At 46.4% G+C, this 18,027-nt stretch overlaps 1 protein-coding gene across 1 annotated transcript; it reads left to right on the forward strand.

The window, feature by feature from the left end:
- Positions 1–4,383: 4,383 nt before the first annotated feature.
- On the forward strand, positions 4,384–16,338 carry INHBA (inhibin subunit beta A). The gene is made up of 2 exons (XM_042914481.1): positions 4,384–5,050; positions 14,442–16,338. Exons 1-2 carry the CDS (start codon positions 4,663–4,665, stop codon positions 15,326–15,328), a joined length of 1,275 nt encoding a protein of 424 aa, XP_042770415.1. The 5' UTR covers positions 4,384–4,662; the 3' UTR covers positions 15,329–16,338.
- Positions 16,339–18,027: the final 1,689 nt, after the last annotated feature.

The raw sequence follows: 18,027 nt of genomic DNA on the forward strand, positions 1-18,027 counted from the left end.
TAACCTGCCTGCTTCCTCCACCACCCCCACTTTAATTTCCACCGGTGAGGAGGCATTTCCTCGGTGTGGCTCAGCTCTGAGGCTGGGGATTCAGGTGGAGAATGACATCATTGCTGGTGGGCTGACCTGGTAGGTGGGCACTTCAGAGGCATCCGGTGGCCAACTGGATCTGAGTCACGCACGTAGAGGGTCGCCCCTCTAGTCAGGGCCCTGCGAATTTCTGTGACACAACTGTTGACAAAGAGCCACCAGGCACCTCAAAAATAACACCACCTCCTATGTTCTGAACACGCACTTGACCCTGTCAGTTGAGTACTGTGGCTCCCCGCTTTACAGACGAGGACACCCGAAGCCTTAGGGGGTTGTATGGCTATAGGAGGCAGTGGAGCCAGGGTCTGATCTGCGTTTGTTTTGTGTACCCAGAGCTCATACACATGATGGGATTTCCAGGACACCAGGGTTCACGCCTGGGAGTGGTTTCAGAGGCCCTGCAGGCCAGTGCTCTCCAACAGTGCTTATCAAAAAGGATGGTGAAGATCCTTCCTTAGGCAGGGGTCGAGTCCATCCAATTCCAAATTGATGGGCAGTTTGGGAGTTAACCAACACCGATCCTGTTTATATCTTTCCTTCCCAGGTTCCCTCTGTGCCTCTACAGCCCAATGATTTAGTTTCCTATTTTATTTCTGCCTATACAGTTCTCAGAATACCCCCCCCCCATCCCCAGCGTACAGCTCATCATCCCCACCGTCTCTGTGTTTAGCCAAGGCACACCCTCCTACATAGCAAACTTCTGGTGTCCTAAAGGAACCTGCTTCGACTACACATCAGGAGGCCAGAGCCTCTATATTTTGCTTGTGGGTACAGTGAAAAGTTTATTTTATGCATGTTAAATCCTGCATACAAAACAACATATCTGGTCATATGGCTTGCATTAGCTCCCAATTTTGCACATTTTATTCCACTTGTCATGAGTACCCCGGCTTATGCTTCAGTTGTACTCCTTCAAACAGCCCTTCCCCACTATTCTCGTCTGAAGATTCCTTCCAACTGTGTTATTTCTCGGCCTTGCTAGCAACCTTCCCGCCCAACAAAAACCCTAACCGACATAACCCCCGTTTCAAAGAATGTTCATTCCTTTTCACTAATCTCACGTTGTGTTTGTAACAATTTAAAAATCGTAGGGTTTGAAGTCCTGATAAAGGAGAATGGGGTGTGAGTCTTCCTTCTTTTTTTTTTTTTTGCTAGTTGGGAAGGATATTTGTAAAGTTCACTAGCAGAGAATGGCTGTTTTCAAAGTTCTTGGTGACAAATGATTTATGAAGCAGGCATTCAATGTCAAGATGTAAAATAATAGTGGAAGTCGGGGGGGGACATCATCATATAGGTATACATATTTTCCCTTTTTTTTCCTCAATGAAGTATCTTACTTTCATAAGTAAAATCAGAATCATTCTAAAGAGCACTGCAGATTTTCTTCCCTGTAAGAAACAATCAAAGACTTTGTAAATAGAGGCAACTTCATGAAGTAACAGATGTTTTATGTGAAGACATAAAACCCGAGCCTGAATATAATGAGAAGTGTGTGCTCGAGTAGTAAAAGTTGGAAGTTGGACACTCAGTGAGATATAGCTGTTCAGTTCCAGTGTTTTTCTAAAAGGTAGTCTAGTCAGTCAGAGGTTTGACTGGCTCAGTGATCACCAAGTTGTGTCCCAGCAGCCAAGAAAGGCTTTCCATCAGATAATGAATTATGAAATATGTCTCACAGTGGAAAAACCAGTCATCTGCTGATGTCATGCTGATTCTAACCAATCCCAAACAAAGCCCCAGCCCTCCTCTGTTTGAGTGGTACCAATGTGTGAGTGTGCAAATGAGTAGCACAGTATAAAACTTGAGAGTGCCAATACCATGAAGAGGAACTCCTCACACAGCTCTTTCCACATGATACAGGAGTCTGCCGGTGAAAGACAGAGGACCGGAAAGGTAATGCTTTTTTAACTCTTACTTAGGAGCTGTTGACACATTCATAGTCAGGAAGGTTACAAGGAGTTGACTTACTGCACTTCCAATGCACGTTGTAATTTGGTACCTTTTTATATTATTCAGGCAGGTTAATAATACAGCTTTTAATAGTAGAGCATGCAGAGAGATTGTGTGTTTATACAGCCCATTCAGCACTTATATACAAGTACATATGCCACAGGGAAAGCTGTTTTTAAGAGTTACATTCACAAACAGTAAATTCAGGGAACACACACATACTCGACATGCAGAGGGAATCCAAATATTGATAACTTGCCCTTATCTAAATGCTACTAGTAGGACTCCTGAGTTGTTTGGAGTCATTAAACTTTTAGGTTTATTTCAGACTCTCTTGTAAAACTTAATTGGACTACAAAATTCTTTGGGTGCTGTATATATGACGCCAACGAGGTAGAGTATGTTAAGTTTTGTATTTCAAAGATGTTTTATTAACAGATCATAAGGCAAATAAATGCCCCCCTCCCCATTCTCTTTCACCATTCCCTGCTTAAAAAAAAAAAAAAAAAAAATTAGGCTCTTTAGGAAATGTTGACAAAAATCTTAAGAAGAGCAGAGTAATCGATGTTCCTGGAGGAGAAATCCCAAAGGTGATAGATGGCGTGGAACAGAGAAAGTCTTGCAAGTAATTGTTTTGGAAAAGGGGGACAGTGTGTCCGATTCAGAAAAGCATTGTTATCTATGCAAACTGTAATTTTAACTTAATGTCACAATTTATTCACCCTCCTCCCCTGGCCCTCAGATCCTAGGCTTGTAGTAATGGTATTTCTTAACTTTTTCCACCCAAAGCACATTGCTTAACTATGATGCTCTGAACACACTAGGTGTCAGATATAAGCTGACTGTATCTACAGAAACTGAGGGCTTATGTGTGGGAAAGAAACCGAGAGAGAAGGAAAGCTTTAACAGATGGACCTCTTAAAGATACTTCTGCATGATAAAAGCAATAAGACAGAAAATGAAAAAAAAAGGGGGGGAGAATAAAAAAAACTCAGAGAGGCATTGTTTAAAAATTCACATTTTTCTTTTTCTGTGAACGCTGAAATCCATGATGATTTCATCTGTGCCTTTCCTTTGAGGGAAAAAGAAGCCGTCAAGGGGCCAGTCCATGAGCAGGCTGGTCCAGGACAGGGTAGGGGGATGGCTGAAAAACTCCCACATGGCGGAGAAAATCATTTGCCAGTATATTTCAGAGATTCTTTTCCCAGAGGACCAGTTATCCGAGTCATAGGAGCCCACTGTTTGTAGGGAATAATGTGGGAAAAGGCCAAATGAACTCTGCACTTTTATCTGTAAAGTCGGGGCTGGAGGTAGGCTGTAATTTGTGAGTGCGGGCGCGCAGGGCAGAAGGGGGCGGCGGCCGAGGAGAGGGAGAGGAGTTTCAGGTGACCGAGCAGGTTGACTTGCCTGTGGATCCTTCAGTGCGCGGCTGCACTTTGCGGTTGGGAAAAGTAGAGGGTGTTAGGTGACCCCAGACAGAAGTTCTCCCCGCCCCCCTCAGATCCCCTACCCGAGCCGAGGACCCTGAACATTTAAATATGAATGAATGGGAGACCGGCCACCTCTGGGACTCCCTCCAGCCAGGACGATCCACTGGCCCCCGGTGACCAGCCTGCCCCTCTTCCCGACCTCCAGGTACCTGTCCACCCACCTCCCGGGATCCTCGGCGGCCCCGCCTTATGGGCCGGGCGGTGGGTCCCCTGGAGCAGAGGCCAGGTGGGCTGGAGGGCCCTGGGGGCACAGTGTTTCAACCCAGTCACCCCTGGAGATTGGGACAGTGCCTTCCAGCGGGTTTTCTTTCCCGTCCAAAAGAGGAACTGGGTGAAGCAAGGGGACTGGGCAGAGAAAGAAAAAATAAAAGGGGGAAGTAGAACAAAATTGGAAGGATTTCTTTCAGAAGGGAAGTAGAACTCCCGAGAATGGTGATATCTGAAGAGAGGTGTGTGTGAGGGAGCAGTGAATAGAGCAGCCTGTCAGAAACCGGGCTGTCCCTCCCCTTCCTAATCACAGCCTCTACTCACAGAGCAACTCCCTCCCTCGCCCATTCACGCACTCACTTAGGACCAATCGTTCTCTCTCTCCCTCTCTCTCTCCCTCTCTCTCTCCCTCTCCCTCTCTCTCCCCCTCTTTTCCCTCTCCCTCTCTCTCCCTCCCTCTCTCTCCCTCCCTCTCTCTCCCTCTCCCCCCTTCTCTCCTCTCTCTCCCTCTCTCCCTGTCTCTCTCCCTCCCATCCTCTCTCTGTCTCTGTCTGTCTCCCCCCCCCACCCTGTCTCTCCCTCCCTCCCTCTCTCCCTCCCTCCCTCCCTCCCTCCCTCCCTCCTTCTCTCTTACTCGGAGACAGTCAGAACTCTCCTCCCTGAGAGCCACAAACCTACCGCACTGACTGCATTCAGAGAGGGAACCTGCAAACAAAACTTCACAGAAAACTTTTTGTTCTTGTTCCAGAGAATTTGCTGAAGAGGAGGAGGGGGAAAAAAAGAAAGAAAAAAAGAAAAGAAAAGAAAAGAAAGAAAGAACGAAAGAAAGAAAGGGGGAAAAAAAAACCAAACCCAAACCTGTGCGTGAGTGGGGGTAGGAAAAGCAGGGCCTTTTAAAAAGGCAATCACAACAACTTTTGCTGCCAGGATGCCCTTGCTTTGGCTGCGAGGATTTCTGTTGGCGAGTTGCTGGATTATAGTGAGGAGTTCCCCCACCCCGGGATCCGAGGGGCCCAGCGCAGCCCCCGACTGCCCGTCCTGCGCGCTGGCCACCCTGCCAAAGGATGTACCCAACTCTCAGCCGGAGATGGTGGAGGCCGTCAAGAAACACATTTTAAACATGCTGCACTTGAAGAAGAGACCCGAAGTCACCCAGCCGGTGCCCAAGGCGGCGCTTCTGAACGCGATCAGGAAGCTCCATGTGGGCAAAGTGGGGGAGAACGGGTACGTGGAGATAGAGGATGACATCGGCAGGAGGGCAGAAATGAATGAACTCATGGAGCAGACCTCGGAGATCATCACGTTCGCGGAGTCAGGTCGGTGCCGGCCTGGGGGGTGGGGGGGGCGGGGGGGGGGCTGCGTCTCTCCGCGGCGGTCCGGGGGCCGAACTTGCGCCTCCGGCCGCGCGCTCTGCCCCGGGGAGGAGGTGAGGTGCCGGGCGCCGGTGGCGCCGGGGCCGGAGGGGAGGCGGGGGGTGGCTGGCGGGTGGCGGGGGGTGGGGGGGGGGGGGAGGACTTCTCCGCGGACGCGGAATTCGAGGCTGAGCCCTGGCTGGAGAGGCGGCGAGCTCACACTTGCTGAACTCGCCGGTGAGCCCGGAGCGAGCTCCGAGGGCCAGCGTGGGGCCGGGAGCCGGGCTGCGGGAGGCTCGCTCGCCCTGCCTGTGAAACCAGATCCGGGCAGCCGGATGAAAGCCCGGGCGTTTTCGGGTGCTGGGGGTGGGGGGAGCCCGGGAGGCTTCCGGACCCCATCCAAAGTTTTTAATGGGGGTGGGGGTGGGGGCGCGGAGCGCGGGTCGGGGTGGCCTGGCATGGATGGAGTCATTGTCTTAAGACAAACCTTCCCTTTAAAAGTCCAGTCAGGGGCCACACCAGGGAAGCAGGGCATATTCATTGGTGACAGTCAGTTTTGCCTTTAGAAAAAACTCTGCCTTGGAAGAGCACGGGCATCACATTCTAGGCAGCGAGGAGGGACTTTGGGGGGACAGTTGACATTGAACCCGCGGCCACTTTTGGAACACTGACTTTTGCTCTCTGAGCAACAACAGCACCACCACCAACAAAAAAGAGTTTTGTTCCCTGCAAAGTTACTAAAAGAGCTCTCTGGCAAGGAACGCAACCTTGACAGAGTGCTCTCAGATACTACACTGAGCTCTCACTCAATCCTTAAGAGGAAGAACTTTGATAGATTCTAATCCTTGGCTCTGGACCACGCTAACCTGTTGCTGGATAGAAAATACCTGTCAGAAGGGCGGCCACAGACCTGGAGCCAGGTTATTGGGTTATTTTTACAGTTATGTGACACAGACCCTTTGCCTGCCTACACGCCCCTGCACGCCCAGGCACACAGATGTGTTCATACCGTGTTACTTTCATGGTAATGCCAGGCTAAAGAATTGTTTCCCTTGCCAAATCCATTTGAAAGGAATGCCATTGTTTTGTTTGGTAGAGCATATGGCCAGTAAAGTATGTGCAGGGACTCCCAGCATTACTGTTTAAAAGTTTGCCGCAGCCATATAAACAATTAAGGCAACACTCAGAATTTCCAATCCTGAAAACCTGTTGACTCAGATGTTCTGTTTTCAAGAAAACCCTGCCAGACCTGGGCATCCTTTTGGGGGAGCAGATAGATAGCCTGCTGGCTTCCTGGCTCCCCTCGTAGGAGAAGCCCTGACGTCCTGCAACTTTCCCCGCAGGACAGTCTCTCTCTCTGTCTCTCTCTCTCTGTCTCTCTCTCTCTCTCTCTGTCTCTCTCACCAGAAGCTTCTTTTCAAAGAAGGTCTTTCTTTCTCAAAGCTCTTTCTCAATGCAGCCCCCGAAGGGCATGATAATGATGACTTTATCTGTTGAAGCTTATTGAGGAAAAAAAAAAGTCAGGTTGGAGTTTTCAAGTTGCACACTCAGTTTTTCCTCAACCTTTCCTGATGGCAAGGTAGGAAAGAAAGTGCTTACTGACATGGAGTCCAGTGTTGGGGGGTGGGGGGGGGGATGGATTCCAGTGGTCTAGAGGTCTGCTCCCAGTGCTGACACAAAGGGACCCTGTCTAGGTTTTTATATACCAATTACCACACATGATGGCTTTAATTGCAAGCCTTACTCAATTGGCTTTACCCGCATCGGATGACTAAGTATACCTATGACTTTGACCACTTTTAATATACACCTGATGCTGGCAACAGCATCTGACTTAGCTGACTTGTCTAGCAAACCACTCTTTTGGCACTGAGAGATTTTGCAGTGAAAGAATTTGACCTTTAGCATTCTTTCTTACTTATGGCCTTCATCTCAGTGCCGGTCTTTTTCTTATTTATATGAAATCTCGGCTTTTTTTTTTTTTTTTTAAACTTTTCTGTTACGTGTTTAGTTTAAAAGAAATTGAGTTACTTTTTAAAAAGGTGATTCATTTGACTCACACGTTGACTCCAGTTTAAGGTTTGTAATGGAAAACTCCTCCTGGTTGAGTTTACAACTTGACTTTGGGTCAGCTGCTGGAGTCCCAGAAAAGGTTTATTACACTTAACTTATTTTTCTCATCTGAGAAGTTTCACACATCAACTTTAAGTTGGTTTACTATGACTTCACGGAATTAATGATTGCTATGTGGACCGTCTGCTCTCCAAGCAGAGTACCATATGAGTATGTTGTTGCTGATTTTGCTAACCAGGAAAGAGCTTCATCATCTGAATATACAAAAATGTCTTGTTGCTTTTGGAATAGTTCAACCTTAATCATATTCAAACTATGTCAAACTGTAAGAATTTGGAGAATAGCAAAGGGTATTCATTTTGCTTTTCTTTATAAACTATTGGGTAGCAGCGAATCCCAGTCAGTTAGTGTCACCAATGCCCGTGACACTGACGCATACCCACAGATGTATCTTTCAACCTTAAGATTCCTCGACTGGGGGAATTCCTGCTTAACTTTTGCCCTCGGCCCCCTTCTTGATGGTTAAATGAGGCCGCGATGCGGCCCAGCAGCTGAGCAACTACAAAAAGCTCAAGCGTCTAGAACTCTTGGAACTGAGTTTGTCCCACTGAGCTCAGGTGGAAAGTCCCATCTTTGTAAAGCTGATACGAGTTGTTATTAACTAAGTGGTGAGGAATTGCTCTCAGGCTCTCTGACATTCATCCCAACAAATAAAAATTATTTTTTTAATGCATGTCATCCAAGATTGCTCATCATTACTACATTCTCTAGATGGCTGGCACAGAATCCTCTGTGTTTACCTTAAGTCCTTAAAGGAAAAAAAGAAGGGATGGGTAGAGTCAAGTCCACTCTGTCTATAATTGTCAATGAAGCTGGGATCAGTGGCCTTCTTGACTCCTATATCTTATTTTATCTTCTTGTGATCCGTGACAATATCTGGTCAATGTACAATAGCAACCTATCATTGAGTCTCCATATGCTGTCAGATTTACATACTGGTGGCGGTAATCAACTTAGACATTGATAGCACTTGTTGGAGAACAGAGAGGGAAAGAAAGACAAGTGGAGCGCCAAGAAATGGAAAATGCTCACTAAGCCCAGGTGTTGTTGAAAGTAACCCTTAAATCTCCCTTCTTGGAGGATTCCAGTTACAGAAGATTTGAATTAGAAATAGACACTTCCCAAACAGGGGCCTAAGAAGGCTTGCTTGGATGACTGTTTTCCCCCAGCCCAAGAAAGCCATCTCAAGGTGGACTTGACTCCCACCATTCCATGCCAGTCTAATGAACTTTCCTGTGAATTACCCGTCACTGAAGGGTGCCTTTAGTTAGGGGTTACACGCTTTCTTCTCCCAATAATGGGCAATGATTGGCCACAAGAGGGCGCATTCCAAAGACTTTTGCTCCTTCCCATTTAATCTAGGGAAACGCAATTTCACCTCCTGGAAGTCCCATTCTGCAGCACCCAAATCTTGGTGCTTGTCAGTTGCCCCCTGCTTCCTCTCGTCCTCCAGAAAAAGTTAGGATTTTATGGGATGGAAGAAACATGACTCCCTGTGATACAGTAAATGAGACAGAAGAAAAGAAATGAGAATTCTAGTGATGCATGTGAACATTCCCGAGCTCTATGGAAGGCAGAGGAATGATACATTTCAGAAGCAGAGCGTGGAGAAATGTGACCATGAATCATCAGCAATACTGATCTGCTCACACATCTCTCCCTAAGACGGCTGGCTGCCTGGGCTTTTACAAAAATGCCTTCCGGCTCCCCTCATTTCATTGCCTGGTTTCCCTGTCTTATCAACGCTTTTCACCAGGGACAAATGACAAGTGACTTCCAACAGGGAGGAAAGGGCTGTTTGGTGACTGCCTTGTGAAAAATTGGGTACGGCTTTGGGGGATGCGTTTGTTTCCGAAGTTAGAGTGTGCAGCGAGATGGTGGCAGAAAGACCAGAAGCAAGATGCCTAGTGGTTTTGGGCCTGTGACGTAGGTGGATCTGAGTGGGGGCGGCGAGCTGTCAGAGGGCAGAAAGTCGGCTTTCGTATTTGGAGAACTGGGAGTAATACCTTCCCAGGCACTTTTTGTGAGAACATATTATTTGTCTTGGCCCCTCTTCTGCTAAACTATACTCGAGCATGAGCTGTAGATCAGAATTCCTCATACTTGACTGGTCCCTAGATCCAAAACCCAAAGTGTAAAAGTTCACAGGAACTTTGGAAGAGGTCTCTGAAATTTCTGTGGGTTGAATCTTAAGAATTTTTTTTCTACTTCTTCTAGGATCCTAAGCCCCTTTCTCTCTCTATTTCATCCCTATTTGAATGGGAGACACAGGAATGTGGCCGAGCATTTGCAATTCAATAACACATCCTAAGATAAAAATATTAAGGCTAAAAAAAAATCCAATCCAGATAATTTATGACCAAAAAGACGTCTGAGGCAGGTTAAAGGAGGCATAACCTTGAAGACCCCACTTTCTGCCATCTGCAGAGACCCCTGAAAACAGCTCAAATGCAAAGTTAGTGCTTTAGAGAACACATATGCTGTAACCGGTAGTTCTGTATACTGGTACCAGGGACTATACCATATCTAGGCACAGTGAAACCTGGATGAAGAATGGGAAATTAAAGTAACAGCAGCATTTTACAAGGAGCCCCCCTCCCCCTGCCCTGCCTCCCGTGGCGAGTTTAAATCTATAAACAAGATTTTCCACATTCACATTAGAGACATAATTATTACCCATAGGTACAAGGGCAGCATACTTTGGGCAGGACCCTGGTGAGGCGAACAAAGCAGAATACAAACGAAACGCGAAGTGTGCGTGTGTGTGTGTGTGTGTGTGTGTGTATTGCGTGTATTGCTTATTTCATGAGAAATGTTCATCCGCCCACAGATCTGAGGTGTGGGGCTTGAGGGGGAGCAGAATTTTGAGTCCCGGTGTGGGGGAAGAGAACAACAAGGGGCTTGGCTGCTTAACCCTTGGCAGGCCTGCTTTCATGATTGAGTTATTAAAAATATCTGAAAAATCCTGAAAGCAAAGGAAAAGGTGCTTTCAGGTGTTCTCACTTCTAGCTTCCGGTCTTTCCTCAGTCCAATCCCTCCTTCCCCGGCAACATTTCAAAGGTCTTCCCTGTAAAGTGCAATTTTTCAGCCTCCTACTCATTTTTATGCACCTTTCTCTCTCCCTTTGGTATGTGTCCCCCGAGCTCATAGAGGTTTAAGTGATGAAATATTATCACCCACATGGGTTTGCGTGGGACTTTCTTAGTGAATTACTCAGGCAGAGCAGGCTGTGATACAAGCCTTGCTCACGAGCCTCGGGAGGGAAAAAATAGCACAGAGGATGAAAAGAATATTATCAGAGAGTAGGTAATGAAAGGTTAGCAAAGCCACCAGCTATATCTAGTTAGATAGGTAATAATGCAGGAACCCAGAGCGCACCTGTATAAGCTAATGCTGTACCTGCTCCCAAAGCATTGTGGGAAGTCTTCCATTTCAGGATTTGATGCAGGAGATATTTAAGTCAAACCTGAAACTGATTAGTAATTGATCCTAAACACCTCAGCCTCAGGCAACCTCCTTCCATTTTTTTCAAACTGTTATGCATAGAGATTTGAAGATTGGAGCATCCTAAAAGCATCACTGCGGTATAACAATCTCCCTTAGGTAGAATACAGATAAAAGGGAATATAATCAAGTGACTAGTTATATTTTCCATACCTAAGAAATTTGAGGGTTGTAATATCTTTCTGAAACCTGCAGCCCTGATAAATATTAATCATCTCAGCTTCTAGCTGTCTCATTCTCTCCACCCCCTTCTGCAATGAAAGCTAAATGTAAAAGAAAAAAAATATTGCACTGCTTAATAAGTCAAATACAATAGAACTTTTAAAATGTACCTGCATATAAGGTAGACATTAGGAAGACTTGCATCTCTCTCTTCCCCCTGTTCTCCTGAGCATTATGGCAACAGCATTTTCATGAAATTGGATCTGTTTTATTTTTTTTCCCTGATAAAATATCATGCAATATACAAATAGCAGTTCCAGAAATGGACACCAGGAGAAGGAGGCGACAGGCATGTCAATTAGTAGGGGGAAAATCCAAATGTCAGAAATATGGGGGAGAGATACAGCACGCAGGCAATGGAAGCAAATACAGGGAACAGAATCTTTCAGCTCAGATAATTAAACCAATGCATAAATCAGTGCTGTGCCTCTCCACAGTACGCAGGCGATGCCATGCAGTTAATTATCAGCCAGGACCAGGTTGAAAGTCATTTTATGATGCCTCTCTGATCCTAATATAACAGCACCTGACAGATTGAGCCCCCTCTAATGAGTACTCTCTTTGTATGATCCTCTCTCAGGAACACTAAATCATTTGCTTCCAAGTACAGCTGCCTGTGAAGAAGGGGAGGGGCTATATCCTGCGTTAGAAACCTGCTCCTGTGAACTAAGGGGCTCTCCTCTAGGCTGTTCCTGGAAGCCAGTGACCTTAGCCTCCCTGGCCCTAGGAAGGCAGTTTGCACAGGCTGTCTCGGCTTCAATCCAGTGGGCCAGTGAGCCCACCCTGGCCCCCACCCCCACCCCCAGCATATCCGTGGACTTCTCTGGACTCTATTCATGGGAAGTCCAATGTGTGCTGGTCCGCACTGCCATCTGGACCCTCTCTATAACCGAGCACTGGCTGCCTTCACCCCAGCCCCTCCTGTCAAGCCCAGGTGAAAGCCCAGCGGAGCCTGTGGGAACGAATTACCTGAAACCCAGAGAGCTTTTCCCATTCTGAGGACGAGTCAGATTCTCCAGTTTCACACTCTTTCCTAGAAAAACAAAACACAACCTTGTGCCCTCTGGCTTCTCTAATTTAGCAGCTACTATCTCTCGGTCTTTAGGGTGGCACCCTGCACAGTTTAAGGTTTCAGATGCTGGCCTACGTCGAGGCAGAAGGGAGAACATCAGGTAGCTTGTGACTGTTCTCTGCGGGGCAGGGTGGAGGTGCCCACGCCGGAGGGAGCCTGCACCCTCCTTCAGGCTGGCTCTTAGAGGCTTGGGTGGCTTCCGGAAGCTGCTTGTCTTTTTAAATTTAAATCATTAAGCTCTCCTTCCTAGAGTCTTCTCTTTTCCTTTCTTAAACAAAACAAAACAAAACAAAACAAAAACAGCAACAGAGAAACCCACCTTTGTAGCAAAGGGGCTACTGCATTCACGTTTTGAAAAGAAATCATGCCCCCTAAAAAAAGACAGTCCCCCCCTTCTTCTAACTGCTCTCCGCTCTAGTGATCTAATCATAAACCTAGCTTTATTATTCATTTCAACTCCTGCCAGGGACCCAGGGCTGGAGGCAAAGGGACCCCCCCCCCTCCCTGCACCACCACCACCACCAATGTGGCCAGGGTCCTACAACTTTATACCAAGATGCCGGAGAATCTTTTGTATACATATGTAGCCTTTCCTGGCCCTGGCCTCAGTGAATTTACCACTATCAGAATCGCAGTGTGCAGAGTGTGTTAAATTAAGAACAGAATCTACAGTGCGCAATGCACAGAAAAGCCTGCCTTCTGCTGCAGAGAACTTGAACGAGTGCCGAAAATTTATAGTACCGTAAACATCTCAGGGCTGAGAGTGATAAGTATGGCTGGATTTCCGTTAGCTATAGAAATCCAGGCAGGGAGACCCTCCTAGGGAGTTGCGAGTTCTAAGATGAACTTCTCCTGACATTGTTCTCAGATTTGTGTGCGAGATGCGTGTGCATGAGACTGTTGTAAGCAGGCACACGCAGGAGGCGGCCATGAAAAGAGGGCACGTTTCATATACCACCAAGGGGTAAAAGTGGAACTGAGGGAAGGTGTTTCATCAACCTGAGAATTCCAGTCTGGACACCTGCTCCTTGCAGTAAATGTTGTTACATGTACAGACATACAGGTGCTTATGGAAGGAGAAGAGAGTAGTGTGAACTAGGCAAGAACTGAATGGTCTCTGAATCCAACTGCCTCGCCATTGTGGGGGTTGCCCCTCTGTTAGTAGCAGTCGCTGTAATTGGGGCTCATTAAGCTGCATTCAGAAGGGAACGAGGCAAAAATGGGGCACACGGCAGTAGGGGGTGGATCTCCTAATCTAATATAACTCAAGGCTGAAGATGCCTCCATTTGTTAATAGGGAGTCAGGCGATTGCCTACTTCCTGGTAAATGCTGGACCATGACCGTGAACAAGATGGATAGGATCTCAGACCTGGGGCATCCTAAATTAGACTGGCGGGGAAGTGGTGTGGTCTCATCTGCAAACCAAAACCTCATCAAGGGCAGCCACTGAGGGTGACGTGTTGGGAGCTGGAGGATTCTAGATGAGGGGCACCCTGCCTGGAGGTGAGAGAGCGCATGGGACGCTTCTGACCTCAAACACTGTGTGGCTGTGCCACAGAGGACGGGGCGCTGGGAGAGAGCCGGAGTTGAGGCAGAGCCCAGAGTCCCGGGTGGCTCCTGTTTTATACCTGCTGAATGGTGAAATGATGGGAGAGGGGCCTGGCTTTATGCTGAAAGGCCAGATGCAAGCAAAGACTGTCGTGGTGACCCAGCAAAGAAATGATGGACAAGTGAAGCAGGTTGTGGTGAGGGAGGAGGAGTCTAGCTCTGTGGGCACTTCCGTCGGGGGGGGGTGGTGTTTGCGTGTTTATGTGGGAACAGCACAGCTTCCACGACTTGCTAGAGCTCACGGGGTGCCTTCATCTGTGTGATCCCATTTGATCCTTCCAAACCTGAGGCATAAGGGGTCAAATGTCTTTATGACATTCCCATTTTATAGAAGAAGAAACTGAGATTAAGCGGCTAGGGAACAGACACAGACCTCCCGGGCTTCTGGACACTGACTGAGATCTGGGCTCTCTTCTTTCTAGGGCAAGAGTTGACAAACTTTCTCTGGAAAGGGCCAGAGAGCAAAGATTTGAAGCTTTGTGGGCCAGTCTGTCTTGTGACTGGCGGGGACCTAGTGCGAAAGCAGCCACAGACAGCCTATGAAGAAATGAGTGTAGCCGGGGCCCCGTTAAACCTTATCACAGGCGCTGAAGCGTCCATTTCATATAGTTTTCCCATGTCACCAAAATCCTATTTTTCTTCAACCATTTAAAAATGTCAAAAGTGTTCTTACAGTCAGGGGGCCACAATCCTCTGACCCCTGTTGGAGATGGCCTGTGGCAGAGGCCCCACGCCTGCCTGAAATTAGTGACTGGTGACCAACATCGCAACTAACGAGTGTCCCTGCTCTCTCTTGTGCTGTGTTTCGTCTGCAGGCACAGCCAGGAAAACACTGCACTTTGAGATTTCCAAAGAAGGCAGTGACCTGTCGGTGGTGGAACGCGCAGAAGTCTGGCTCTTCCTCAAAGTCCCCAAGGCCAACAGGACCAGGACCAAAGTCACCATCCAGCTCTTGCAGAAACAACCCCAGGGCGGCGTGGACACAGGGGAGGAGGCAGAGGAAATGGGCTTGATGGAGGAGAGAAACGAGGTGTTGATATCGGAAAAAGTGGTGGATGCCCGGAAGAGCACGTGGCACATCTTCCCCGTCTCCAGCAGCATCCAGCGGTTGCTGGACCAGGGCAAGAGCTCCCTGGACGTTCGGATTGCCTGTGAGCAGTGCCACGAGACGGGCGCCAGCCTGGTGCTCCTGGGCAAGAAGAAGAAGAAGGAGGAGGAGGGTGAAGGGAAGAAGAAGGACGGAGGAGACGGAGGGGCAGGGGCAGACGAGGACAAGGAGCAGTCCCACAGACCTTTCCTCATGCTGCAGGCCCGCCAGTCTGAAGACCACCCTCATCGGCGGCGGAGGCGGGGCTTGGAGTGTGACGGCAAGGTCAACATCTGCTGTAAGAAACAGTTCTTTGTTAGTTTCAAGGACATTGGCTGGAATGACTGGATCATCGCTCCCTCCGGCTATCACGCCAACTACTGCGAGGGTGAGTGCCCGAGCCACATAGCAGGCACATCTGGGTCCTCGCTCTCCTTTCACTCGACCGTCATCAACCACTACCGCATGCGGGGCCACAGCCCCTTCGCCAACCTCAAGTCGTGCTGTGTGCCCACCAAGCTGAGACCCATGTCCATGCTGTACTATGATGATGGGCAGAACATCATCAAAAAGGACATTCAGAACATGATAGTGGAGGAGTGTGGGTGCTCATAGAGCGCCCAGCCCAGGGGGGACAGGAGCCAGAGTTGTCCAGAGAAGACAGTGGCAACAGGAAGAAGTGTTTAAGGTTTCGGAGTTAAACGAGGAGAAAAAATATATATAGAGAAATTTAAAAAAAATAAACTAAAAACAAAACCTGAAACAGATGAAGGAAGATGTGGAAAAATTCCTTAGCCAGGGCTCAGAGATGAAGCAGTGAACAAGATGGGAGTTGGGAGGGAAAGGGAGAAAGGCGTGCCCTTCGTTTCTTCCGGTATCTATCAAAGTGATGACATCCGTTGCTTACACGGGAGTATCATCCCCTCCTTTTCAGTCCCCCTTCAGTGTGAGCCTCGAAGTCAACTTGTCTGGTCTGCAGGAATGTGGGCTAGCACAACCCAAATAGCATCTAGAAAGCCATGAGTTTGAAAGAGCCAGTTACAGGCACTTTCCCATCCAGTTACCCAGGTTGTAAGGTATGTCTGTGTGACCCTCTCTCTGTGTATATCAGCCCGTGCACACACGCACACAGACACACACACCACAGACACACACACACACACAGACACACACACACACACACAGACGCGTTTCCACACAGCCCATGCACACACACACGTACCGGTAGGAGAACTATAGTGTGCAGGTGGTACACTTCCTTTTCTGCACCAGTTTTGCAACAAAGCAAAACAGAACAAAAACCAACCTAAAAAAAAAAAAATTGAGAACAAGAATGGGAAGAGAGAAAAATCAAGGAACAAAGAATACCAAGTCACATTTCGTTAAGGTGCTTATGATCTTAGAACTATGCAACCTAATAGGTTTGAAACTGTTTACCTGAGAGAGAACAAAAAGAGAGACTTTTTTGTATTGGAAGTAACCTGATTAATTTTTATTTTCTTCAAGGAGAGATACTTGAAAGGAATATGTTTGTCCATCTGTTGGATCCAAACATTTCTATATTTTGTAAATGTTGTTTTTTTTTTTATCGTTTACTATTTGCACTACAATGGTGTTTGACCTGTCTAATCCCTTATTTAACAAGTATTTTCTGTGGGTGGGGGTGGGGGGGGTTAAGAGCTGCACTTAATGTGAGCTATAAAAGAACTGCTACAGCACACAAAATAGCTATTTTTATTATTATAATTATAATTATTATTATTATTTTGTACCTTAAAAAATAGACACATACACCAAAGACATTTGTGTGAGCCTTTAAACAGTCTGTCTGTGGTTGGTATCATTCACCATCAGTGAGTCAGGGGTTGGGATTCAAGGTGGAGTAGGGTGGATCGTGTTCAGGCTTCAGAGACCTGAGAAGTTTGGGTTTTGACTCCTTTGACATCCATTAAGCAGGACATTTCATACTGGACGTACAGTAGTTGTACACTGTTGGATGTCAAGTTCAATCGGATTCACAGAACACTACATGCTTGTATGTGTATATATACATTGCTTGTGCATATGCGTACCTGTGTGTATATATACATGTATTGCATCATGCCCATATACACATTTTAAGGACTTCAGGCTGTCATTTTTTAAATGTTCTTAAAGCAATGAATGTTTGTGTGCAAAACACAGTATTTTTAAGAAGGATAGGCTATAGTTTTGCTTTTACTCTGAATTAGGTGGGCACGTTTCAAAAAGTTGGGTGGGAAGAAGCCTGGAAATGCCAGTGAATATTCAGCAAGACCCTCTTTCCATGTGCAGGGACTGAGTTCCCTCTTCTCTCTTGTCCCCCACCTCCACCCCACCAGGGAAAACAGGAAACTCATGTTCTTCAAGGTTCTAGGCTGATCTGAAGTTGTTTTTTTTTGTTTGTTTTTTTGGTAACTTATATTTATTATCTATTGGAATCAATCTTAAATCAGAAAGCTTTTTCAGAAAGAAAAAATTAATCTTTAGGCCTTTGGTTACTTTTTTTTTTTTTTTTTGTGATTAAGGCCTGCTTGTGAGAAATTTTACTTGCTGGGCTAGATAATGTTGTTGTCACTAGTAAAAAGATAAATAACTTGTGGGGGGGAAGGTCTTAAGAGTTTGAGAGTAAGAAAGAGAACTGCGGGGGTGACAGCAGTGGTAAAAATCCCTAATATTTTATTTAATTTACAGCCAAAACTCTTGATACATAAGTTTGTATGTATTGACTCAGATGCAAAAAAAGAAAAAAAAAAACACTTTGTTTTATAAATATCAAAGTACATGCTTAAAGCTAAATTTCTACTAATTTATTCCACAGTATTTAGCTTGCCTAGGATAGCTCATAAGTTATTCATTTATATGCTTTTAAAAATACAGAGCCTTATTTTTACTGACTTGTTTGAAGTTTGCAAAAATTGAAAAAAATACTAATAATTTGGAAAAAAATTGCATTCGTTAGCATTTTGTAAAATACTGAAATTTTCAGCCCTATGTCCATTCATAGATTAAAAAAAATAATTGTAGGAAAATAAAATAGTGAGAAACCAAACATTACAAAAGGTGGTTTAGCTCTTCTTGAGATAAATACTAAATCGGTATACTATGTAACACTAGGCTGTATGTAGGCAAATTATTTTAATGTTATTACTGGGCAAATATACTTACTACATCTTGAGGTCCATCCTTTCTTAGGCAGAAATATAACACGTACTACATGGGAGTGGACTCTAAGTGCAAGAGAGAGAGCATGCAAAATTGGTCCTTGCTTCCTCACTCTTAACCACTGACGAGGA

This window comes from Panthera leo, chromosome A2, assembly GCF_018350215.1.
Source record: "Panthera leo isolate Ple1 chromosome A2, P.leo_Ple1_pat1.1, whole genome shotgun sequence".
NCBI lineage: Eukaryota > Metazoa > Chordata > Mammalia > Carnivora > Felidae > Panthera > Panthera leo.

Bases quoted from the DNA above. Each gene is read 5' to 3' on its own strand.
- INHBA (XM_042914481.1), top strand. From the start codon at position 4,663: ATGCCCTTGCTTTGGCTGCGAGGATTTCTGTTGGCGAGTTGCTGGATT. The intron at 5,051-14,441 runs GTCGGTGCCGGC...TTTCGTCTGCAG, and splicing joins CATCACGTTCGCGGAGTCAG to GCACAGCCAGGAAAACACTG.